Source organism: Podarcis filfolensis (assembly GCF_964270895.1).
Source record: "Podarcis filfolensis genome assembly, chromosome: 14".
Classification (NCBI taxonomy): domain Eukaryota; kingdom Metazoa; phylum Chordata; class Lepidosauria; order Squamata; family Lacertidae; genus Podarcis; species Podarcis filfolensis.
In genome coordinates this window covers 44,789,126-44,814,370 of record NC_139616.1, presented here as the reverse complement: position 1 = coordinate 44,814,370, position 25,245 = coordinate 44,789,126, and the positions used below count along the sequence as shown (strand labels likewise).

Sequence of the window (25,245 nt, the reverse complement as noted above, 5' to 3'; positions counted from 1 at the left end):
TCATTATGGAATGGGACATCCCTATTTTTATTGGAGAAGTGAGAACTGCACTTGAACCCTTAAGGAATGTTTTAGACAGAAATGCCTATACACGGTATGGTAATACAATCTTTCTTACCTTGACCATCATACAACTGGCCAAAACCTGTTTGAACTGCTTATACCAGCCTAGTGTGCTCAGACTGCTTCTAACTGCTTTTTTGCCAATACAGTATGTAGTATTCTGGACCTGTGCCAGGTATTTGTGTAGCCTTGTGTATAAGAGATGAGCATCGCCCAAAGCTCTTGGTCAGTCCTCTTGCAGCAATAGCCCGGGGAATCGACCACTCAGCGCTGTTTTAGAAATAAAGTCTGGCTGTGCCTACTCTTGTTGTTCCTGACTCCCCATCTCTTGGTGGGTAATTGGGTTCTGCCTATCCAGGGAACAAACAAAGGGCATATTTTTGCAACAATGTGCAGCTGCTGGGAACAGACTGATCCTGTCTTCAGAAGCATTTAGGAAGATGAGGAGCACAACAAGAGACCCTTTGCTGAGGCAAACCATTGGGTCTGTCCACTGAATATCGTCTACACTGACTGGCAGTGGTTTTCCTAGATTTCAGACCAGGGCCTCTCCAAGCCATACCTGGTGGCAGAAGGAGTCAAACTTTCCCAATGCATCTTTTGGGTTTGCAAGGGGCAAGGATCTCCTAAAATTCCTGGGGTCCAGATTCTCCCCATAATTTCTGAAATTAGCAAATGTGGGGTTTGACGTCAAGCCAGCTTGGGAGCTGGGCTTGGAGAGGTGCCATGCAAGAACAAAGGCAAGTGATAGCAGCGTCATTACCCTGGCAAATGGTGAGACATTCAGCATTGGACAAGAAAGGAGGAGCTGCCAGGATCATATGACATGGGGTGTCACCCCAGGAAAAGCTGCCTTTGGGCAGGAGGCTTGTGAAACAGTTTGCCAGGGTGACAAGAGGATGCTGGAAGTGGAAGGGGAGGACTTGTTTTCTGCAAAGGCTGCTGGGAAGTGAAAAAAAGGAGGTAGGGAGAACGTGCAACGCTGGCTGGAAGAGGTTCCACCGAAAGACTGGCTGATGTTTTGGACGCAACTTGCTGAAGCTATGAGATGGTCAACGAGAGACACTGTGCAAATAAACCATACTTCCAGGACACTGCAGAGCCACCTTTCCAACAGAAACACAACCTTTGGTGAGCACCAAGACCCCTGGAATCCCTTGCTACCACTCAGCAGAGACTGGGGTGACACCAGAAACATAGGAAGCAATCTTATACAGAGTTAAAGGTAAAGGGACCCCTGACCATTAGGTCCAGTTGTGGCCAACTCTGGGGTTGCGGTGCTCATCTCACTTTATTGGCCGAGAGAGCTGGTGTACAGCTTCCAGGTCATGTGGCCAGCATGACTAAGCCACTTCTCTGGTGAACCAGAGCAGCGCACGGAAACGCTGTTTACCTTCCTGCCAGAGCAGTACCTATTTATCTACTTGCACTTTGACATGCTTTTGAACTGCTAGGTTGGCAGGAGCAGAGACCGAGCAACGGGAGCTCACCCCGTTGTGAGGATTTGAATCGCCGACCTTCTGAATGGCAAGTCCTAGGCTCTGTGGTTTAACCCACAGCACCACCCGCATCCCTTTCTATACAGAGTTTGTTGTTGTTGTTTAGTCGTTTAGTCGTGTCTGACTCTTCATGACCCCATGGACCAGAGCACGCCAGGCACTTCTGTCTTCCACTGCCTCCCACAGTTTGGTCAGACTCATGCTGGTAGCTTCAAGAACACTATCCAGCCATCTCATCCTCTGTTGTCCCCTTCTCCTTGTGCCCTCCATCTTTCCCAACATCAGGGTCTTTTCCAGGGAGTCTTCTCCTCTCATGAGATGGCCAAAGTCTTGGAGCCTCAGCTTCAGGATCTGTCCTTCCAGTGAGCACTCAGGGCTGATTTCCTTCAGAATGGATAGGTTTGATCTTCTTGCAGTACATGGGACTCTCAACAGTCTCCTCCAGCGCCATAATTCAAAAGCATCAATTCTTCGACAATCAGCCTTCTTTAGGGTCCAGCTCTCACTTCCATACATCACTACTGGGAAAACCATAGCTTTTACTATACGGACCTTTGTTGGCAAGGTGATGTCTCTACTTTTTCAGATGCTGTCTAGGTTTGTCATTGCTGTCTAGGTTTGTCATTGCAGAGTTAGTCAATCCCAAATTGGCCAGACTTGGCTTAGGATCTGGGATTGGGCTGGAGTGGGTGCACAGCCCTAATTGATCCAGATTTGCCTGTTTTTGGGATGGAGAAAGAGATGTGTGTAGGGTTGGAGAAAGGTGCATGTTTGACATCTGGAAGCCCTGAGGCTTAGCTACAAAGCGAGACAGCAAGAGTACATGTTTACATGCTTAATGTGCTCTGCTGGTATCTCAAACTAGGGACTTTGGCTGTGGTACCTAGCATGCCTGTCCTTGGATAGCTATAGAGAACTGAAGGCAGATGGAACTGCTGGCTGGCTGGCTGCTCCACCACCACAGATGGTCAGAAGGTGGCACGATGCTTCAAACACAGCAGGGACACAAAGAGTAAATGGGGCCTTATCAGACTTTATAAAGCTTTGCTGATTAGCCTGGCTCCTGGGCAGGAACTATTGGGACTGCCTGCTTGGACCAGCCATCTCCACGCCACTCCCCACCCCATGCACTAACAGATGGAAACCTAGAGCAGGTGTAGTCAATGTGTGTCTCTCATATGTTTTTGGATTCCCAACTCTTACAGCCCCAATCCTCAGGGATCATGGGAGTTGGTGACCAGCAATATATGGAAGACCACAGGTTTCGCAGTCCCAGAACAGGGGATCAAGAATTAAAAGGACAGAAGAATTTGTGTCAGGCCAATGGTCCATCTAGTCCAATGCCATTTTCCACTGTAACCAACCAGATGCCCAAATGGGAAGTTCACAACCAGGAGATGAAGGCAAGTCCTTTCTTTGACTGATGCGTCCCTGCATTTGCCAATTTTTTTTATTCTTTTCATCTATTCAATTTATATCCTGCTCTTGTTCCCAAAGGAGCCCAGGGCAGAAACTGCACAATGATCTAACATGTTAAGACATCTTTTTTGTATATAAAAAAACTATTCAAATACAAATAATTCTAGGTGAAACGTGCCAAATTCCGTGAACAATATTGGACTCAGTTATGTTTCTGTAGAGGAGGGTTAACGTAAGTAGCTAAAAAGAGCCCAGCTACTATTCAGGCCAATGACTCATATATTCCAGCATCTTGTTCTCACTGTGGCCAAAACGATGCCTATGAGAAGTTTGCAAGAAGGAGCTGAACAGAACAATGTTCTCCCCACCTGTGAGTCAAGCAATGGGTGCTGGTCCATTTTAACAAGCAATGGGTGCTGGTCCATTTTGGTGAGTGGGGCACTGCCCCACAAGTGTCAGTCTGCCCTCAGCCTGCCTTCACCTACCTGCCTTCTTATTTACCACCAGCCCAGGGGGTGGTTGCCCCTTGTAGAACTTAGCACGGAGGACGATGGGGGAAAAGCTCTGCTTGTCATTGGTTTTGGTGCCATCGACAATTGGTCCCTCTGCCTTTTACACCACTCTTCCATTTTCCCATCTACCTCTTGTTTTATTTTCTTTACATTTGCCCTCCATGACAAAGGGCTGGAGTAGTTTATTCTCCAGTTTGAGGTTGTGTCAGGGCACCAGGCTCTTTCCCATGGTACCTCCACAGTCCACTCCAGAATTTCCTCTTCCTCACCTGACACACTACCAACATTAGCGCTCTGGTGTCAGTTGTCAAGAATTGTGGAATATGCCACCTTGAAGTGGGTGAGGAATCGAGTGCCAGATCTCTCTCTCTCCAAAAGTGGAGATCACTCACTCATTGCCTTTGCAGAGGGAAACCCAATGTTTCCCAGGGCAACCGAATGGAATTCCCTCCCAGGGGCCAGAGGATTACAGGATATAACACTTGTTTGGATGGAGAACTAATGAAACCCATTGTGTTTTTCTTTATTCTTCCTTTTTACAGCATGACTCCAAGCCGTTTTTTATACACATCCTCCGACTTTTGTACACTTTTTATATCAGTATTATTTATTTGGTAACAAATGTTTAACAGCTTGCAATGTCTAAAACAATTCTTCCGGACAGGGGGCAGAATATGGTGATAGTTTACATATCTCTGCTAATTTTCTTTCTTTCTCATCTATTCTACCCTCCTGAATTAGTAGTTTACAGGGTTAGGGTTAGGGTTAGGGTTAGGGTTTGCATTCTCTTAACACTGACAACGATTTAGAAATCTTGGGAGTGAGTTCCATTGCTCATGATGGGACTTCTCTTCCGAGCAAACATTTGATTGATGTTTTTTCTTGTTTATGACATTTATCAAGCCAGCCAGAGAACATCAAGTTATCTGGGTAGCTTACAATAAATAAGGATAAAATCAATTTAAGTACAAAATGGGACATGAAACCATAAAATCAAAAGCAGCATGAATGTGTAGAAGATTGCACAGCAAGTAACTTTAAAACAACAACACATTTCCCTTACAAAGACCTCAGATTTTAAAATTTGAGTTTTATTAGGTTTGCCAGATGAGGAGCATACTGGACCCTGAGATTTCAGGGGCCAAACCTGAAACCCAGGAGCAGGCCCTGGTGATGTCATCAGATGGGCCCTGGAGATGGAGGTTAATTGGGAAAGGGGAGCTGAAGAAAGCAGATGCCCCCAGAGTGTCTGCCAGGCTGAAGTTTGCAAGCTGCATGCTCAATCTTCTTAATTCTTTTTCATTAAAAAAATTAATTCAATCACCTTGCAATTCAAGCCCTCCACCGGCCACCTGGAGGGGGCCAAGCAGACCTAGAGACTTCAAGTCAGACTTGGAGGTCTGGCAATCTAAACTTCAACTATCAAAACTATTCAGTGGCTGGATGTATATGCTGCCAATTCCTGATCAAGTAACCATTCATTTTATCGTTTCATCCTCCAAATTATAACTATTACATTTTTTACAAGCCACCTTGAAATTTAGATATTTCTTCCCTCTTCCAATACACTTGGCAGAGAACCTTTCATTAAGGATTTGTGGAGAATATCCGGAGGAGGAAGGAAAGGAAGCCCTCAGAAAAATGAAAGTTCTCTCTCTCCACAGATCATTCCCTCTTATATCTGCTACAATGAGGGCCGCACAAAAAGGATTCTGGAGATTTGCTGTCTTGTATCCACAGTTAGGGTTTTACATCTTTCAAAATGCTTGGCCAAGATTGCACAATGCTTCTCTCCAGTCTGGGCATGGCATGAAAGGAAGTGAGTGCACATAGCTTTTCCTAGCCCACCCAGTACCCCACCCCCGGGAGTACAGAAAGAACAGGCTATATCCCAGTGGGAGAACATCTGCTTTGCATGCAGAAGGTCTCCAGTTCAGTTCTCCCCAAGGAACTGCCTCACCCCATATACTGCTGCTCAGAAAAGGTACTCCTGAGAGTACTACTTGCCATAGCGGGGGTTCTGAGCTCTCCACAAAATGCCTGAGACAAAGCAACACAGAATGGTCAATTCCCCATTTCTGATCTAACGAAGGCTGCACTCATGTGGCAGTTAATTCCCTTTCCCTGATGTTTCCCTAACTGCTAATTTCCACATTATATTTGAGCTTTCACACAACGTAAAAGCCGCTTCTAGAAAGTGAGAGCTGGACCACAAAGAAGGCTGATCGCCAAAGAATTGGTGCTATTGAATTATGGTGCTGGAGGAGACTCTTGAGAGTCCCATGGACTGCAAGAAGATCAAACCTATCCATTCTGAAGGAAATCAGCCCTGAGTGCTCACCGGAAGGACAGATCCTGAAGCTGAGGCTCCAAGACTTTGGCCATCTCATGAGAGGAGAAGACTCCCTGGAAAAGACCCTGATGTTGGGAAAGATGGAGGGCACAAGGAGAAGGGGACGACAGAGGACGAGATGGTTGGATAGTGTTCTCGAAGCTACCAGCATGAGTTTGACCAAACTGTGGGAGGCAGTGGAAGACAGGAGTGCCTGGCGTGCTCTGGTCCATGGGGTCACGAAGAGTCGGACACGACTAAACGACTAAACAACAACAACAAATAGTGCATGTTTAGCTCTGGTTTCTGTGTTATTTGATTTTTTGGGAGGGTGTGTGGAATTGCAGCCCCCTTAACCCAGAAAACTGTGGGAGCAAAGTGATGAAATTTGGGGCAGTATTGTGGCATGGCATGGCAAGTAATAAACCAGAATGATGTGTAGACAGTCCAGCACAAATCCACCACTAATGCACCATGATTGTGTCAATGGCTGCATTCACACAACAGTTTGTTCCAGTGGTTCCCAATTAGCTAATTACAGAGGACCCCCCTGTTTTTCAAAATCCAAGCTACAGACCCCCTACTTTTGAGAATTTTTATAACTCTGTGGTAGCTACCTCTGCAAAGCATTTTTTGGAACAAAACGTACCACAGCCCCGAATAAGCAAAGGGTTTTAGGTATACTAAAAAACAGACTAGGGCTGAGCGCTATCTGGCTTTCAACATTGTGATATATCAGCAGCTAAACACCGTGATATTCCGATATATCACAATGTCTGAAACTGAAGATCAGGTGTGGGGGTGAGGGAAGGAGCAGCCACAGAGATTGGGTGGGTGGGGATGGGGGGGTGCCTCAAGGCATCGTCAGTGGTGGCAGCCAGCAAAGATGCAGTCCACCATGACTGCTGCTGCTTTCCTGCTGGCTGAGAAAAGCTGCTCTGCCTCAGTGCCAGGGATAGGTAGGGGAAGGGACGCAGGTGGCGCTGTGGTCTAAACCACTGAGCCTCTTGGACTTGCAGATCGGAACGTCGACGGTTTGAATCCCCGCGACGGGGTGAGCTCCCATTGCTCTGTCCCAGCTCCTGCCAACCTAGCAATTTGAAAGCACACCAATGCAAGTAGATAAATAGGTACCGCTGTGCGGGAAGGTAAATGGCATTTCCGTGCACTCTGACTTCTGTCACGGTGTTTCGTTGCACCAGAAGCGGTTTAGTCATGCTGGCCACATGACCCAGAAAGCTGTCTGTGGACAAACGCTGGCTCCCTCGGCCTGAAGTGAGATGAGCGCTGCAACCCCATAGTCGCCTTTGACTGGATTTAACCATCCAGGTGTCCTTTACCTTTTTACTCTAGTGCCGCAGTGCCTTGAAGTGGGGGTGATCAGTTGCCCTGTTCTTTGTCAGCATGAGGGGAAGGAAGCACCTCACTAATGGCTGTCCTGTTTTCCCTCAGCATGACAAAAGGCAATGCAGACCAACGGTGTTATCGGCCAAGATCATCGGTGGTCCCTTGAAATTGGCGGCCCTGCTCTCCCTCATGCGAGAAGTGATATACTGTAGTTGCTGCGTATTGCCGGGTCAAAATCGTTATTGTGGTCTGATTTCAAAACCGATTTTGGCTAATACATTGAAAAATTACAGTGCTAAAACAGACCATAAAATTCATGATATGGCCGTACCTTGGTTCTCGAATGGAATCTGTTCCGGAAGTCCGATCGACTTCCAAAATCCAAGGCACAGCTTCCTATTGACTGCAGGAGCTTCCTGCACTCAACTGGAAGCCATGTTAGATGTTTGGCTTCCCAAAAACATTCGCAAACCAGAACACTCACTTCCAGGTTTGCAGCGTTCGGGAACCAAAACGTTTGAGTCACAAGGCGTTCAAGAACGGAGGTATGACTGCATTGCCATGCAAAAATAACCAAAAAAAAGAAAAACAGAGTTGGGGGGAGGCAAGGCATGGGGCTGCAGACCCCCTGGGTGCATTCTGTGGACCTCTAACTGGGAGCCACTTGTTTATTCTGCTTCCTGACATTTTCTGTTAATTTCTGTGTTATATTTGAGCTTTCACACAATCTAAAAGCCGCTTCTGGGAGTCTAGTTGTGCTGGTCCCGGGGGGAGGTTACCGTGAGGCGTGGTCAGAGTCTGGTCCTGGGTCGAGGGTCTGGAGACTGTCCACCAAGGGGGAAGCGGGGTCCAAAGCGAGGAGCCAGGCAAGGTTGGGAACTCTGGAAGAACAGGTCTGGGTGCTGGCAGAAACAGGTTTCCAACGACGCTGCTCCCGCAACCTGGGACCTGGCTGACTGGCCTTTATCTCCTCTGAGGCCAGGGGTGGTCCCGGCCCCCAGGTGACCCGCCTCTTCTGGCCTTAAGGTAAGCACTCCTCCTGGGAGAAACCAGTTCCCTCCACCTCTCTGCCCTGAGCCTCTGCAGCTCAGGAGAGGCTGGAGGGTTACTGGGCCCAGGGGGAGGCTCACCTTCCCCTGACAGGGCTGGGAGAGGCGCACCTGTAGGCAATGGGTCCTCAATCACCTCCGGAGCCAGAGTGGAATCACCTGGTGCCTACTCCTGAGGATCCGGCACAGATGCAGGCGCTTCAGATGCAAGGCCCTGCCCCAGCTCAGCCGGCCCTGGAGGCGGGGACTCCTGTGCAGGCCGGGATTCCTCCGGTTCAGCCTCTGAATCGGATTCCCAGGCCATCACACTAGTGGAATCTAGTGGAAATTCAGCACTAGAAATGCTAATTGCTTTTTTATAAAAAAAACCCTCTTTGCAATCTCATTAGCCCAGAAAATTGTGGGAGCAAAGTGACAAAATTTGGGGAGCTGTACTGGTTCTTTCCTGCTGTTTTCATGGGGGAATCAGGGGTGTGGGGAGACAGAAGCACACATGTGTGAAAATGTTGAGGGCATAGTGATATTCTCCATTGGCATTGGTTGTTGTATCACATCACACCCACCAGTACGAATGAAATTTAGCACAACATGGTGGCATATCAGTCAAAAAGCCACAGTTCCATGATACAAGCTACTGCGGCGTGAAAGGAACATTAGGATATGAGACAGAGGCACCAGCATTATAATAGAAAAAATTAAGGCAATATTCCCCACAACTGGTTGCACCCAAAGAACACATTTTGAAAATCGCTATACTAATGAACAGAGGGAAGAAAATGACGGAGGTTTTCTTTTTTCCCATTTTCATATCAATTGGCAGAAATTATCTTTATTAGAAAAATGAAATTTTCATGTATTTACATTTTGTACATCTTGTTATACTTGGCACATGTGTTTTCTCTCACAGGTATATACATTTCAATATACGCAAACATTCACGTCTTCCCCGCTCTCTTCCTATCTTCCATCTCTCTCTCTTTCTCTCTTTCTTTTCTCCCTCCTACATATTTAACAAAAATGAAAAATACAATACACCTTGAAGACAACCATGTTCATTATATACTCTCCCCACCCCCCCTTTCTATCATCAAAAGTTTGAAGCAAACATTTGTGGGTTTTTGTTTTGTTTTTTGTAGATATGTCTGAAAAATATTATTTATACAGTATTAGCACTTAAGTCATGCATTTGGATTTAAATATGCTGGAGGGGTAAACGACTGTTTAGACAGAACAGGTCAACAGAGAAACAAACAAACAAATGGGAAAAAAAGATTCCTGGATCACAAATTACTTGCATCCCACTGTGTTATCAGGACATAATATCCAACTACCAGTTTTAAAGAAGTCTCTAAGAGTGTGTACGGACGTAACTTGTGTATTTGGTGACTCTTGAGTGTGTATGTGCATGTCTTAAAATTGTTGAGCTTGGTTTTTCAATGATTCAAAACCTTGAGTCTTCTCGATGAACATCCCAGTGCTCCATTTCTGATGGTGCGTTCACACAATACAGGTTCAGTTACTTGACAAAGTCAGTGCTAGGTTTTGACTTCCATTGGTGAACCCCCATCACAAATGGACAACTGCGTTCGGAACCTCCATTATCAACTTGCCCTGCTCAACAGAGATCTATTAAGGGCCTCTTCATACATTAAGATTTTTAATATATATATGGGTTTTTTTATATACCCATAGCTGCAATCCTATCACCACAGGGAGGGATCTAAAGGGGCCTAGGATAAACCATGTCAGAGCCCTTCTCCTTGCTACTGTGGCCATAAGATGTTGGGGCCAAGGAGACCAATTCTGAGGTGATTTGAGGATGTTCAGGGGGGAATCAGGAAAAAGCACAGATCTGAGAGATCCACAACCCTCTCAACACCCTGGGGGGGGGACCCAAACTAGGCGTATAGGGCAGCCGAGGAGTTGGCCTAAATCTTTCCCACAGGAGGAAAATGAGGGGTGCAGAGAAAAACCACAGGAGCACAAAAGCACTTCTCTGGCCCCACTTCTGCCCTTCCAATGAAAGTCTGGAAAAGCTTTGGCTATGGTGATTAACCCACCTTCAGATCTGCACAACGACAGAAGGACAGTGAAGGCTAAGCTCTGTTTTAAAAGTTATAGCTCCATGGGGTGGGAGAAATGTGATGTGAATGAGGCAAGCAGGTGCTTGAAAAGTTGGATCTCATGCAGGAATGCTCACGGGGAGAAAAAGATTTACAGAAGCTGCTGCTGTATAACCTCCCCCCACAAAAGCCCCATATCCATACACAAAGCTGACAGCTATTAATGTCCTGTTTTCTTATCTCCAAAACAAACAAAAAATGCAATCACTCTTGAAAATACAATGCATCATAACTGCACCCAACACTGTATGTATACATCACAGTTGGGACATAGCCACACTTAACTCTCATCTGCACTTTCCAGGCATGGTCCATGTTTTCAAGCTCCATGAGTGAGCACCCTTTATTTGCTCTGGAGTTTCCCCCATGAAAACCTGCTCTTTAAAGTTCAATCGGAGCAAACAGCACTCAGTGGAAAACCCAAATTGCTGTTTGCTCCAATTGAGCGCTAAAGAGCATGTCTTCATAGGGAAAGCGCACTTGGAGAAGTCTTTGCAGGGAAAGAGTGTTTGGGCATGGAGCTTTAAAATGAAGACCTCTGGAAAGAGTGAGGGGAAGCTAACTGAGATAAGCCCTCAGTGCAGCAGGTATTGTAAGAAAGCTTAAACCACGGCAACTCCAGTGGGTCTTATTATGCATGTTGAAGGAAGCCATCTTTTTAATAAATGTGTAAATTCAGCAGAACACTTCCTGGAAGACCCGTTTAGAGCCACAAGGAGATGACCTGATGTCAATGCTCTGTGCATTAAGAGTATAAATTGCAATCACATATGGTATGATACGTTGGCGTCTGAATGTATAACTCGCAAGGAAATACAAAATGGGGGAGCTGACTGACAGCTCTTCGTGTTTGATTTCCTCATCGCACTGTGCAACTTGCATTTGCAATTTGGCAAGCACCAGCTTCTGTGTACAGTCATGATGACTTGTATTTTGATCTTTTTTTATAGAAATAAAATCAAGCTTTTAACGCATTTGCACATGTCCGAGAAGCAATGCATTTATATTGGAAGACCTTGTATGCAAATGGATTTATGTTAATCTTATCTGGGGAGGTCCCCCCCCCCTTTTTCCATTTTGTGTGTCCATATTTACAGTGCAATCTACAGGTGTCTGCACTAGATCTGGACAAAACAGTCAACTCCAGTTTCTCTTTTTTCCTATCTTAAATTCAGTTCACCCCATTTTAAAATAACTCATCTGCATTTTTAGTGGACATTTCTCCTCCTGTGTATGATTTGGCATGCATTTTTGCCTAAAAGGTTCCTGCCCACCCCAGTAATCTTTAGAGGGATCCTGATCTTCTGGGGGAAATCCACCAGTAAATGCTGCTCACTTCAGTGGCGTTAATGCCAATGAAACCCATGGTAGATTGTGCCCAAAGCAATATTGGCAGCAATGTCATTGCAGAGCGCCGTGAAGGTTCTAGAGACTTGATCTAGGCATACTTGCATGCTTTCAGCTTTATACCCTGCCCTGATCTCCCTCCTTTCCTCTTTTGGATGAAAACTGAGTCAAATCTCTCCCATCCCAACTACCATCAAGCTATAGCCAATGCTTATATTGGCCACAACCACAATAGCTGAGCTGCAGGTGCAATTCTGCCTCCCATTTTTGTTGGGGTTTTTGCAGGAGATCAAATCAGTGGGCTTTGTGCCCGTTGGATAGTATAAAAGGTGGGCACTATTAGCAATTTCGCTTTGCCCATGGAACAGTCAAGAGTAAAGCATGGTTGATTTATCTGGATCTAACTACTGAATGAATTCTTTGGCTTACAGGCATATAAGTTCTGCATCGAATTGCTAGAGCATGTGAGCTTCTGGGATCGAAACAGGCACAAACTGGTACAACATCCTGGCAAAACATGACACCCAACATCATAATTGGTTTGGGAATCATCTCTTGACTGGTCACCATCCGAGGGGGTGAAAAACCACATTAGGGGTGTTCACACATTACATTGGAATCTTGTACCTATGTATTCAAAGAATGCAGCTATACACTCATGCCATTATTCAAATGTAATGTTCAGCAAGCATACACAACAGTTGTGCATCCCAAATCCACAAGTGAGCACATTTTCATGCAAACACCTGTGTATGGTGTAATGTGTGAACACACCTATTCAGGTTTTGTACATTAGAGAAGAACTGGTTTCTAGGATGTGCGTGTTCTTTTCAAGACAATGGCATCTCACCAACAAGAAGCATTGGGAAGAGTAGGAAAGTAACTTGTGAAGCTAGACTTCTAGTTGGAGGTGATCCACTCACCTCCACCAGATCCTCACCACCCACAGCATCTAAGCACAACCCTTATGGAAGGACTACCTGTTCATCCATATGGGAGATTTTTGGAATCATGGCCAACAGTCATAAGCACAACCCAAAACTCCTGCACCATATTTGAGATCTCCCCCATCCCCACATTAGGTTTGGCTGTCCACATTGAATGGTTTTTGTTCTAGAGCACCAAACATCCATATGGGCCAGACTGCTACTTAAAAATCAGGCTGGCGTTTCCAGTGCAAAATGCAGACTAAGAATCACACTTTTAAAAGCTCATCTGGATACCCATTTTTCTATATGTATATATTTTTAAAAAGCTGTAAACACTCGTATTTAAAACTGCAGTAAGGTTCCATATCAAAATCTACAGTTTCGCATAGTGCAATTTCCTTATTTCAGCCGCATATATATATAATAAATGTTAAATAAATAGCAGCACAGAGTTGCCTTCTGGAGGCCTGGTTTTCTTATGAAGCCATGGGTGTAGTTTGCTACAACCTGCAGAAGGCCAAGTTTCCATTAGAGTTGATCAACTCTAGTTGACCAACCCACTTTGGAGAAGATGCCTGCATGTCTATTACCTGCTGCTTTTGCCTAGGCAAGCAAGACCAGCCAGTGGTGGAAACAAATGAGAAACGGCTTATTTCAAGAGGGAAACCTCAACAGTTGAGGGCGGTGGGTAGATGTGGGGCAGTGACCATCAATGGTTGGTCCACTTTTCTCTCCTCCCAAAGAAGAGACCATTCTGAACAGTGATGGATGCAACTCTGACTACCAGCACCTGAGGGTTCCAACCCATGTTTCAGAAAGAGCACATGAACCATCACCTCCTATGCTTTTGGCCGAAAGCGACTCCTATTTAAAATGTGAAATCAGCTTCAGTACAAGAAGCAAGGATCTCAACGGAGGGGTGATGTTTTCAAGCAACAGGTCTCCTCTGCTCTCAAGAGACATCATAACCTGCTTTTGAAATGCTTCCAATGTTCAAATGTGCTTTGACTTGCAGTGCCCTATCTGCTTACCCCTAAGCACAAGGCCAAGTATTGCAGTTTAATTGAATTGCAGACCAGCTTTCCCAGATGCTACTCAATTGCATCATCACTGACCATCAGCCATGCTGGCTGGGGCTGATGGGAATTGTAGTCTCAATTATCTGGAGAGCATCAGGTTGGAGAAAGCTATTGTAGGTGGCATGTGCATATTGTGGTGCTGGGGTGATTTCAGAATAAATGCCTTGACAGTCACTGCCTTGGAAATATGGAATTGCCAGATAGCATTTGGAGTGGGGGGGAAAAGCGTCCAATTTTCTCCTTGATAAGCAGGTTTCCTGAGGAAAGAAGTCCTCAAACTAAGGTCCATAGACCACCAGTGGTCCATGGCATGCCCCCATTAAATATTCCTGTTGTTTTTTTATTGCTTCTTTTATTTCGTATTTGAATTGCATTGCAAGCTGCCGTCTGTGGAATGCAGACTGCAACACAATCCAACACCATGAGAAATAAAACGAATAAAAATATATATAGTTAACAACCACGCAGCGCTGAGCACAGCCCACTGCAATTGCTACAACAAGCAGAAAAATCATTACAACCCTCTGCAATTTTCAAGTGGTCCGTGGTGGGGAGGATTTGAGAACCCCACTGACCTAGAATAATAGGTATTCTTCTAAAGCAACATTTTATACATGCTTACTTGGGAAGAAACCTACAGAACCAAGTCATGCTTACGTCCCAGTAAGCATAGATGGGCCTGGGCCATACTTGTCCTCATTTTCTACACTTTTAAACTGAAGCTTTGTAACATTTTTAAGCAGCAATGTGGAAGCCGAGGCTCTCCAGCAGTTGGTAGGCTACAACTTTCTTCATCCTTGACAGCCGGCTATGGCTGATGGGAGCTTTAGTCCAGGAACACAGGTATCTCAGCCCTGTTCTAATGAAAGAACTTACGAAGTACTTCCCAGCACATTCCATAATCAAGGTAGTCCAACCTTCTTTTCTTCCCAGGTTGGACAGCAACATTGTCTACATCAAGTTTTCTCCACCTGGTGACCCCTAGATGGTTTGGACTACAACTCCCATCAGTTGATGGGACTCGTGATCTCAAACAAGTGGAGGTTGCTACATTGGGCAAAGCTGGTCTAAGTATTACATTTGGCACTCAGCAGGGCCATTTAATTTTAACCACCATCCGTCTCCACCCCATGTTGCGGCAGGATCATTAAACAGATGCTAGAGCATATTAATTCAGGTCTGTATTTCCCTTCTCTCCTTGGTTTGTTTTTTTCCCTTAAAGTGACATGTATCCACATAGTGCACATTTTTTCATCATGGCATTGTGTGTGTATATATATCTATATATATGTTTGTGTGTGTGTGTGTGTGAAGTAACTCAGAAACCAAACCTGGAGTGTGTCCCTATTTCTTCCTCCCTACTCCAGTGTTATTTGACATGAGCACTGGGAGGTCGTTATCTCCCTAGCGTGTTCTGTAGCTACCTAATTTACACATGTCATGTGCATATATTGAGTATTTAAGATGGATCGGATTAAAGAAGTAAAAAAATAACAATGTTCCAACATACATACAAACATACATACACGGGAGTTCTAGAAGGAAAGCAAGTCACTACTGAGAAATGCTACACTTCCAGACTACAGTCAGACAATTTGGTACTGCATTCCAGGTTGAGTCCATTCGACATATATGGCTGTTGGTGTCGTACATTAACAACTGCAGTTAACATTAACATACGGTTAATCAGAATGGGACCACTACTGGGTTGTAAACAAATGAGCAACGGTTATATTGGTGCCAGTGTTGTTGGGTTCTCTTTTTTTCTTTTTCTTTTTTTCTTTTTGAACAATGTGAAGGAACAAGGCGAAGAGAGATACTATACAGCCCTGAGTTATCATCACCAACAAGGAAGAGACACATACTTGTGTACACATTTAGGTTTCAAGTTAGATTATGAGGTCTACAGCTTTACAGATGTAAGCTCCATACACCAAGACTTAGAAATATCTATGTTTCCAGCTGCAGAGATCTTCCAGCTGAGAAGTTGGACTGTGGAGTTTTCTACAAACCAATTTCATTACAAAACGAGTGTCTATGAAAGAGAATGAAAGCATTTGGACACCAACAGAAACCATCGTCTTACAAGTGCAATGAGTTGGGCCTATGTTTTTTTTTTCCTTCCCCTTCCCCGCATTATTATATATATATATTTGGCTTCACTCCCCAAATTGGTCTCTTCAGAATCTCCTCCCTGGACCTTATGGTGGATTTAGACGACGCAAGGCTGTTCTTGAAAAACACACACATACAGATGCAGCCTTGTGGTGACTGAGGGCCCCAGGCTGCAGCTGAAACTTCAACACACAACTTGATGCATATGTAGCATGTTCCCATGATAGGAAGAGCACTCCTAGGGTGTGTGTTTTTCATCTGATCTTCATGGTTGTTTCTTACAAACATGATGGGTGATATTCATTAGTCATACTTAAGAACAGACCTATTTCAATCAATGGATTCAAGTAGCTCTATTTCAAGCATGACTTAGCTGGATATCCCCCAATAGATATAAAGTAATACCCAACTCAGATTTCAATAGGTCAGCTTTGAGCATGGCAGTTGGATATCATCTGATGGATATAAGATGGTGCCCAACTCAAGAATATGATTGTGTGTATGTTTCCCACAAACTGCCTGAGCTGCATTCGTAATGTCTGAATCCACCCTAAGCTGTCCCATAAGCAACGAGACTCCTTCAAGACTAAAGTGTTTGTTTGTTTTACAAATGTCAACAGTAAAGTGCTATCCTTTGAGGTCTGCTTTCCTTATGCAGCAATATCAATATTTTCATGGAATTTACGCTGGAGCAGAATTGTGTGGGTTGTTAACTAGATGGGCACAATCTCCCAGGAACTTCTCCTCCTGTGTCTGGGGCCACCAGGCACATTACTGTGACCAGAAAGAGGCCATTTAAAGTCTCTCCATGTAGTGGCTGTCTCCTGGTGGCAAGTTAATTGTGTGCAGAGGCCCGCCAACCTCAGGTGGGGACACCTTTTGCTCACATCTCCACGTGTTGCCATGGAACGGTTTTGAAACATCCTCAAAACAGGCTTACCAGCCCTACTGTCTAGGCCAGGGTTTCCCCACTTGGGTCTCCAGCTGTTTTTGGACTACAATTCCCATCATCCCTAGCTAGCAGGACCGGTGGTCAGGAATGATGGAAACTGTAGTCCAAAAAGCAGCTAAAGACCCAAGTTTGGGGGAACCCTGCTCTAGGCTCAGCCCTGGCACAGAGAAATGTCACAGTTGAACCTTTCCCTAGCACTCATCTCCACACCAGGAAAAGCATGGAGCACCTGCTAAATGCCTGGGAAAGGTAGGCGGGTGCAGGGCCTGTAAGAGAAGGAGGCAACCCTGTGTTGAGAATGGGGGCCATAAGATCCTAGGGTCCCTTCGAACCCGGCAGTTCTATGATTCTATGTGAAACTGACCCCCAAGGACCATTAAAAAGAATGGGAGTTGTCCAAGGACATTGGACTTGGACTTTTGTGCTTGTTCAGTGTAGGGAGCAGCCAAGCAACTCTACCTTGGGAAAGATCAGGAGCTCAAACATCTGACATGTATTGTCCCCCCTTCACCCCCACTGGTACGCCCACCGGGACTGTTAGGGGAGACAAGACAGCTCAGCATGTGAGGCCGCTTGGTTCCCCAGGCAGGTTGGAGTAGCTGGAACTCTTGCGAGCATAGACCTCAGCGCCCCTCTTCGGACTGGCAGAGAATCAAAGTCACCCTAAGGCCAGCCCCTTGGATAGCTCGGAGGTTGGAAGTTAAGAAGTCTCCAGGTTTGGTTAAGCCATAGAAATGCCAGGAGACTGTGTGGTCTTGTCTTTCTGTTCCTCGCCCAGCCTCCCAGCTCTCCCCAGACTTCGTCCCGGGTAAGGTCACGCCCACCACAGCCCAGCCTGGCCTCGGCAGGGACTAGCGTGGTCTGTCTGTTCAGTCTTAGATGGGGAGACGGGGAAAGAAGCTCCCTGCCTTTCCTGGGCGAGGTTCCCACCCCTTCCTGGTTGCACCACCACATCGCCCAGCTTGGAGCTGCTATCTGAACGTGTGGGACCTCTATTAGCAATTATGAAACTTCCATTCCTTTCAATGGGGCTTGGCGGAGGAGAAGTCCTCTGTGGATTGCAGCCTTGGTCTCTGTAAGACAGACAAAGATGAACACAATATTGTTTCCATTCATGGGCCCTGAGGATGTATATATATATATTTATATATATGTATATATAGATAGATATATAGATATATATAGATATATAGATATAGATATAGATATAATTATTTTTTGCTTTTGTTTGACTGTGTTTAAAAACAAAGATGAAACTAAATCGTATAGATATAGCTATATATATATATATAGTTTTTCATTTTGTCTGTTTCTTAAAAAAAAAGACTAACTCTAATCTCTTTGACAAGTCTTACCTTTGTCAGTGTACAAATGCATTCTTAACATTTTTTTTTCTTTGTTCTGTGTCAAAGTACATGCATACCATATTGCTTATTCTCTACTAAAAAATAAACGTCTGGGAGGACATAAATACGCCAGGTGGAAAGTGCGAGAAGGACTCAAGTCTGATGGACAAGGGGGAAAAGAACCATCCTAATATAAAAAATAACATAGTTGCCAACATATCCCAGCAGGATTCCAAAATGGGCAGACCAGAAATGGTGCCCATTTCTGCCCAGGCTTGAACTGATCCCTAAGGGTGTATTTACACTGCAAGGCGGAAAGTGGGTTGATGGTTTCTCCCTCTTCCTAGGGGATGGTAGCCTTCCAAACAAAGCTGTGGGTTGCTAATATGGGCCACAGGCCCACTATGTAGGTAATTCGCTACAATACCATTTGAACAGTCACAGTGTCACCCCTTAAGGATTCTGGGAACTGTAGTTTGTTATTGGCGCCGTGAGTTGTTTGGAGGCCCCTCGTTCCTTCAGAGAGCTACAATGGCCAGAGTGGTTTAACAGTCGATCGCTCTTCCCAGGGAACAATCGTAGCTCTGCCAGGGGGGTAGAGGGGGTTTCTTAACAACTCCCAGCACCCTTAACAGACTACGGTTCCCAGGATTCTTTTGGGGGAGCCATGGCTGTTCAAAGTGGTAAAATAGTGCTTTAAATGTCTGGTGTGAGTGTAACCATGGGATCTGAGGCACTATCACCAAACTGCGGTTTCCCAGGATGCTCTGGGGAAAGACACTGCAGCCAAATAAAACAGTATATGTTTGTACTATAGATATGCCCTTGGAGGGATGGGTTTTTTTTCTATTGTTCTTCCTACTCCCTCTTCCCTTTCCTTTTTTCTTTTTGGTTCAACAGGCGAGATCAATCAATGGAAGGCATCGCAGACCCTCAGTTCCCGGAGGACTGCGAAGGAGCATCCCGTTTGGCTCTCGGATGCTGGCAACTATGTTTTTCCCTCTAGATAAAAATGTGAATGGAAAAAAGCTAAACATCTGATTCAATGCTAGGCATCTTCTTATACACGCGTCTATTGCTGCAGGAATTTAAAACTCTTGGAGCTGAGTACACGCTATTCTTATTTGCAACATAAGGCATCCCATGCTCCGAAATGTACATGTCGTTGTGGACCCGGCCGTCTCTGGAACAGTACGAGGTGGTCGATTTTATCGACGACCTTGAGTAACTATCATTTCTCGCTTTTGTGGGCAAGGAGTGTTTATAAAGGCCCGCGGGGCTCCGCCCCAGAACCAAGTGCTGGTCGTCGTAATAAGAGTGCAGAAAAGGGTTCTCCGCGGAACGGTCGGAATACAGGGACTTGATCCTCTTACCGTCGTCCAAGGTGCGTGTGAAAAGCGGAGCCTTGCTGCTCAAGAGTTTGCTTTGGGGGGCGTTAAACAGGTTTGCATAAGGGCTGCCTTCCAGAAACTTCTCTTTGTCTTTCAGGCTGATGCTCCGGGCCGGCCTCCCGACGTCCACTTCCCTGGGCTTGTTGTCCAGAAGGTTGTCAAAAGAGTGTTGCCGGCTGATCCTCAGCCTGCTTTTCTTCGGGGGCTGGGTTTTGTTGTTCTGGACCCAGTCGTGCCGGTACACCTCTTCCTCCCGCTGGGCCGAGTTGCCGGTGTCCTGCAACATCTGGTCTTCGTCGATGTCGTACAGGTTCCCCATCCGCACGCAGGCGTCGCACTTGTAGGGCGAGCGGCTCAAATGGTGTCCGGCGTAGCTGGGCAGACTGGAAAGGCAGCTCCTGCAGTGGGTAGCATTCTGCCTGTAGCGGTCGTTGGCTTCGCCGAAGGTCGCGTTCTTATCTTTCGTGCCGTAGTGCTTCGGGTACAGCTTGTACTGGTCGTTGCTTGGAAGACTTTCCTCGTTCGGCAAAGGAGTCCTGTTACTCTGCTCCGACTTCCGGTAGTTGTCGTTGTGATCCTGATAAACGTCGGAGAACTCCATTGTCTCCGGGAGGATAATGTTCTCGATATACTGGGGCGTGTCCAGGTGAAAGCCACGCTCTTTATCTGCATCTATAATGTAAATTTTATCCCGAGGCAGAGACTTGTTTTTCAGATATGTCAGCTCGACTTCGCTACAGTCCTTCGGGTATTTTGCTACAGGCCGTTTTTTAACATTGTCCTTTGACTTGTGGTGCTTGTTGTTGTTTTCAGGCTCCATGTGGCAGGTGGCCCGGCTCGAGGTATCTGAAACGTCTGAGCGGATGATCTCTTCGGGGAGGTACCTTGGGCCTTTCAACGAATGCTGCCGGTTCTCGTCAGAATCGTTTTCTCGCTGGAGAGAGCCCTGCCGCAGAGATTCTTGGCGCAACGATTCGACCGATTTCCTCCACAGCTGTCTCGGACGCGAGTTCCCTTTGGCTTCTGCCGCAACGGCGACTTCCACCGTGTTGGGATTGGATTCGTTCAGCGTGAGCGGGTGCTGCCCTTGGAAAACGTAGTTGTTGAGGCTGTCCTTGTGGCGGTTGCCCATGAATGTCTGTAGGTCGCCTATGTTGTCGCTGAAAATGTTCTCCTTCGGGGGAAAGGGCCTGTTGTTGTCGGAGAAGATCAAATTCCCCTTGTCCATCATCATGTCCATTATCAAGGACCCCCTGTGGATAAAATCGGCTGTTCTTTTGGGGGAGTTTATCCGGGAGGGGTTGATGTTGGTCATGTTCTTCGCTGACCGCAGGAGCTTCAACATATTCGTTTGAGAACTCGTCAGGGTGAAGTCGGGAGACTTCTTCTTTTCTTCTATGTGGACCCCATGGATGCAGCTGTAAATACCCTAAATGAGAAGCAACACAAAACAGATAGTTTCAAATCATCAACCCTTCAAAGCAGGGGGTAGGGAGCCTCCAGCCTGTAGGTCAAATATGCGCCCCCCTGGGCTCTCTGTCCCTCCCTCGGGACTATCCTCATGCAAAGTCCTCCTTGAGTATTTTTTACTGGCTAGAATGTGTCCTTGCTTGCCTGGATAGATGACTGAGATGGAGATATGTGCAAGTGTATTCTTATTCTCCATGCATGGAGACACCTCTGGTTTTTGCGTGGCTGGAATGTAGCCTGCTACGCAAAAGTCCAGAATCCCTGGACCAGAATCATGGCTGGATGGCAGCCATGTTAGCTATCTCTGATGCTGTGGGAACTGGACTCCAATGACATCTGAAGGCCAACCACATTGGCTACCTCTGATCTAATGGGAAATGGAATCCAAAAACATCTGGAGGGCAACCACCTTGGCTGCTTCCTCACCCCAAACAGGGGGGAATTAATGGAAGATGGACATGTCAACAGCTGTTAGCCAGAACAGCCAAATGGAGTGTTTGTGTTCCAGAGGATTCTGAGTAGAGGAGATGCAGAGGAGAAGCCAATCAACCTTCCTGTCCACCAGCTTATGAACATCTGGCTGAAGCTATAAACAGATTGCTGGACTGGATGGATCTTGGCTGGCTCCAGCAAACCATTTTTATGGACAGCAAAGCAATTTGGGTATGCCAGTGTAGGCTGCATACTAACAGGTCCTGTAAGCCAGAAAGTGTGCAGGGAGATTTGTGCGTTTGAGCCAGAATACAATCCTTTCGAGAAAACCCTAGTATGGTTCCACCCTCCCGCACTCTCAATTGCGTGCTCTCTCTCTCTCTCTCTCTCTCTCTCTCTCTCTCTCTCTCTCATGCACAGAATTAGATATGAGCTCAGTGGTTCCATCCAACTATTTTCTGAACATTTTTGGCAAACACAGAATCAGAGTCAATTAACTAATTAAAACACATACACCACTGTAAGTTGCCAGAGATTAAGGCTAAGCATGTTTACAGTTGTTTGTTTAAACAAATAACTTATTTGGTAATTAAAATTTCACTTTTGCTACTAGTTGCATTATTATTACTATTACATTTTTTTTAAATGGCTTCATCTCTTGTAGACAAATTACTTCTTGTAGAAGGCTAATTGCACTTATTCAAGGAGAGCAATTAATGAGGGACATTGTGCCTGAGATGTTGTGCTTTGTCATTTAATGCTACAAAATATAAGCTCAGGCAGATTTAATGTTTTGAGTTATGAAAGTAAAGGGGGAGGGACAGACATCACACAACTCTGCACCATGTGTGCATGAAACTTTTGCATTACATCTTCTGTATGCTGATATATCTCCCCCCCCAAAAAAAAATGTGTTTCTAGTTCCCTTTCTGTCCTGAAATGGTTCAGGCTTTGCTCCTTCCCAGAGGCATAGGAAGGTCAGGTGGTACCCAGTGTGGAAAATTTCTTGTCACCACCCCCCCCCCCCCAGCATTGATTTTTTATTTATTTATTTATTTATTTATTTATTTTGCCTGCAAAAGGAGAAGGCAAGGCAAGGCCTAATCTACTCAGCCTAGTCTCATTTTATTCACATAGGCCGACTTTCCAGGACCCGGGAAGCCCAGCGGAGGGTCGGGCAGTAGGGCGGTTCATAAAAAACCTTTTTTTAAAAAAAAATTCCTGCTCCAAAGGTCTTATTTTACTAAACTAGGGATTATATAGCTATATCTGAAATTTCATGCATTTCTTGACCCTGCTCCACTGAAATGAAATTTCAGCATTTGCAACATAGGGAAACGGCCAAGTAAACAGCTATTTTCATGGAGGAGGGTCAAGATATTTACTGATATGCATGACGTTTCAGATATAGCTACATAATCCCTATAGTCGTAAGATAAGACCTTTGGAGCAGGCATTTTTTTTTTTTAAAAAAAAGTTTTTATGAACTACCCTAGTAGGGCAGTAATTGTTTTTTGATAATTTGTCACCCCCCTCCATGGTGACACCCGGGGCAACCCACCCCCCCGCTCCCCCTTCCAATGCCCCTGCTCCTTCCACGAAAACAGGAAGTTGCCTTATACTAAGTCTGATTATTGGTCTATGTACATCAGTATTGCCTACACTGGCTGTCAGAGTAGGGTTTCAGACAAGAGCCTTTCCCAGTCCTGCCTGAAGATGCTGGAGGTGGAACCTGGGATCTTCTGCAAGCCAGGGAGAAGTTCTACCACTGAGTTTCAGCTCCGTCCCTTGGAAAGCGGAACAATCTCTTCGCATGTACGCTTCCCCATCGGCCGAATACCTGAGAGCTCTAGCTCCATTGCCCTTCTTTCACTGGACATAAGAAACAGAGAAGAGCTCGCTGGATTGGACCAGTGGCTCATCTAGACCAGGACTGTGTTCTCACAGATGCTTATGGGAAGCACAGCAACCTTCTCCCCATCTGTGATTCCTAGCAGCTACCATTCCAAAGCACACTGTCACTGATGGTTGAGATAGAACACAGCCATCAAGGGTATGCTGAGAATAATTCAGACGACACTTTCTTGATGGCTCAGTTGGTAGGGCATGATACTCTTAACCCCAGGGTTGTGGGTTTGAGCCCCAAACTGGGCAAAAAGAGTCCTGCATGGCGGGAAGTTGTATTAGATGACCCTCATGGTCCCTTCCAACTCTACAATTCTATGAACTATGACAGAGGAAGGATTCCTTCTTTGACAACACCAACTCTTTGGAACACCTTTGCCAGAAAGGCCCACCAGATCACCTCCCTGTTCTCCTTCCATGAGCCATGGAAGACGTTCCTTCCTTTCTAATGCTCGTCCTGGTCTCTGATGTGGAGGCCTTACGGGTGAGCATAATACTAATTGAAACACACAGAGAAGCTTACCCTGCTGATGGAATAAAGCAGTCCTGGCCTGTCAGAGCAAACTCCAGTGAAGCAGAACCTCAGCTTCCAATAAAACAGGTGCTCCCAGATGAACGTGATGAGGCTGAGGGCCATGGCAGCAGCAAGCATGTAGAAGACACCTGCCATGTTGTCAATGTCCAGCTGGCTGCTCATGACCTCATTCTTCTCGTTGTGACAAATGCCTGTCAGCCACAGAGTTTCTAGTTCCTCCATTTCGCCTGGAAAACAGGAGAACAAAATAATAATGAGGTCCTAACAGCTATGGAAATCCAAGAAGATCTCAGGGGTGGAAACCAGTGAGATGTTTCTATGCTGCATGGGCATGGGCGTCAGGGCTCAGCCCTGCCCAGACCTGGAGTCAGATGTCTCAGAGAAGGAGCAAGGCTGCCACCAGCGGCTCTCCACAATGCCAGCGCCCCTGAAGAGGCGTTAAGAGATGGATATCCCTGTCCCAGGAATTGAGGTTCTCATGCCAGCTGCCTGAGTTCCTGGCTGGTTCTCAGATTCCTCCCCACAATCTCCGTCAAGGCCACAGGGGCAGAGTAGACACCAAGACATACAGGAGTGTCAGGGCCGCCTCAAGGACTGCCTCACCATGTACAAACTAGCCTGTGACTTCCATCAGAGACCTTTCTCCTTGTGCCCCATCTGAGGGAGATGTGAAGCATGGCTACATAAGAACAGGTCTTATCAGTGGTGGCCCCCGACCTGTGGAATGTTCTCCCCACAGAGATGTGACTGGCACCATCACTGACAGTCTGTAGGCACCAGACTAAGACCTTTTCCTTCAGTCAGGCCTTGACTAATTAAGTTACTTCTATTTTTTCATATATATTTTTTATTTAAAGATTTCAGTTACGCATTTTCCACATTTATACAATCCCCAGAAATAAATCAATTGTCAACTTCCCTTCCTCCCTTTCCATGGTTCTTTTTAGTTTTCCATTATTGCTGCATATTCTATTCAAACATTCTCATTTCCCCCCTCCTTTGCATATTACCACAACATAAAATTGTACTGCTGAATTTACACTAATCCTGCTACCGTTTTCACTTGCTCGCAATTATTTTCCAGATACGCTGCAAACATTGTCCATTCCTCTTAAGTTATTTCTAACGGCAATGAGTGGGACTCGTTTTTGATATATTATTGGGTGAGCATTTCAGTCTTCATCATTTCGTGTGTGTTTTTTTCCTGTTTTTAAACTGCTTCTATTGATTGTGTTTTATCTTGCTAAGTCCCTTTGAGGTGCCTCTTTTTGGTGTAAATAAATAATATTAAACGTGCCCATAAACTGCACATGAGGCTACTCAGGAGAATGGGGAAACCTTGGAAGCACCTTCCCAGAGTCTCAGGGATCCAGGAAGAGATGGAGCTTCCAGCTCGTATC

The 25,245-nt window shown here is 45.7% G+C and overlaps 2 protein-coding genes across 3 annotated transcripts in view; both read right to left on the bottom strand.

The window, feature by feature from the left end:
- Nucleotides 1-25,245, bottom strand: part of LOC310749103 (myosin-11) — a 1,537,435-nt gene that overhangs the window by 623,211 nt on the left and 888,979 nt on the right. The window lies entirely within an intron of this gene.
- GRIN2A (glutamate ionotropic receptor NMDA type subunit 2A) overlaps nucleotides 9,031-25,245 on the bottom strand; it is a 220,980-nt gene continuing 204,765 nt past the window's right edge. Inside the window, exons 13-15 of one of the 2 annotated variants that reach the window (XM_083585572.1) lie at nucleotides 23,834-24,072; nucleotides 19,486-20,932; nucleotides 9,031-17,839 (exon numbers count right to left, since the gene is read on the bottom strand). In XM_083585572.1, the coding sequence (XP_083441698.1) occupies nucleotides 17,769-17,839; nucleotides 19,486-20,932; nucleotides 23,834-24,072 (1,757 nt within the window). In that variant the 3' untranslated portion in view covers nucleotides 9,031-17,768. Of the gene's footprint in view, nucleotides 17,840-18,032; nucleotides 20,933-23,833; nucleotides 24,073-25,245 lie in introns of those variants that run through there. The other variant, XM_083585571.1, reaches the window with a different exon arrangement.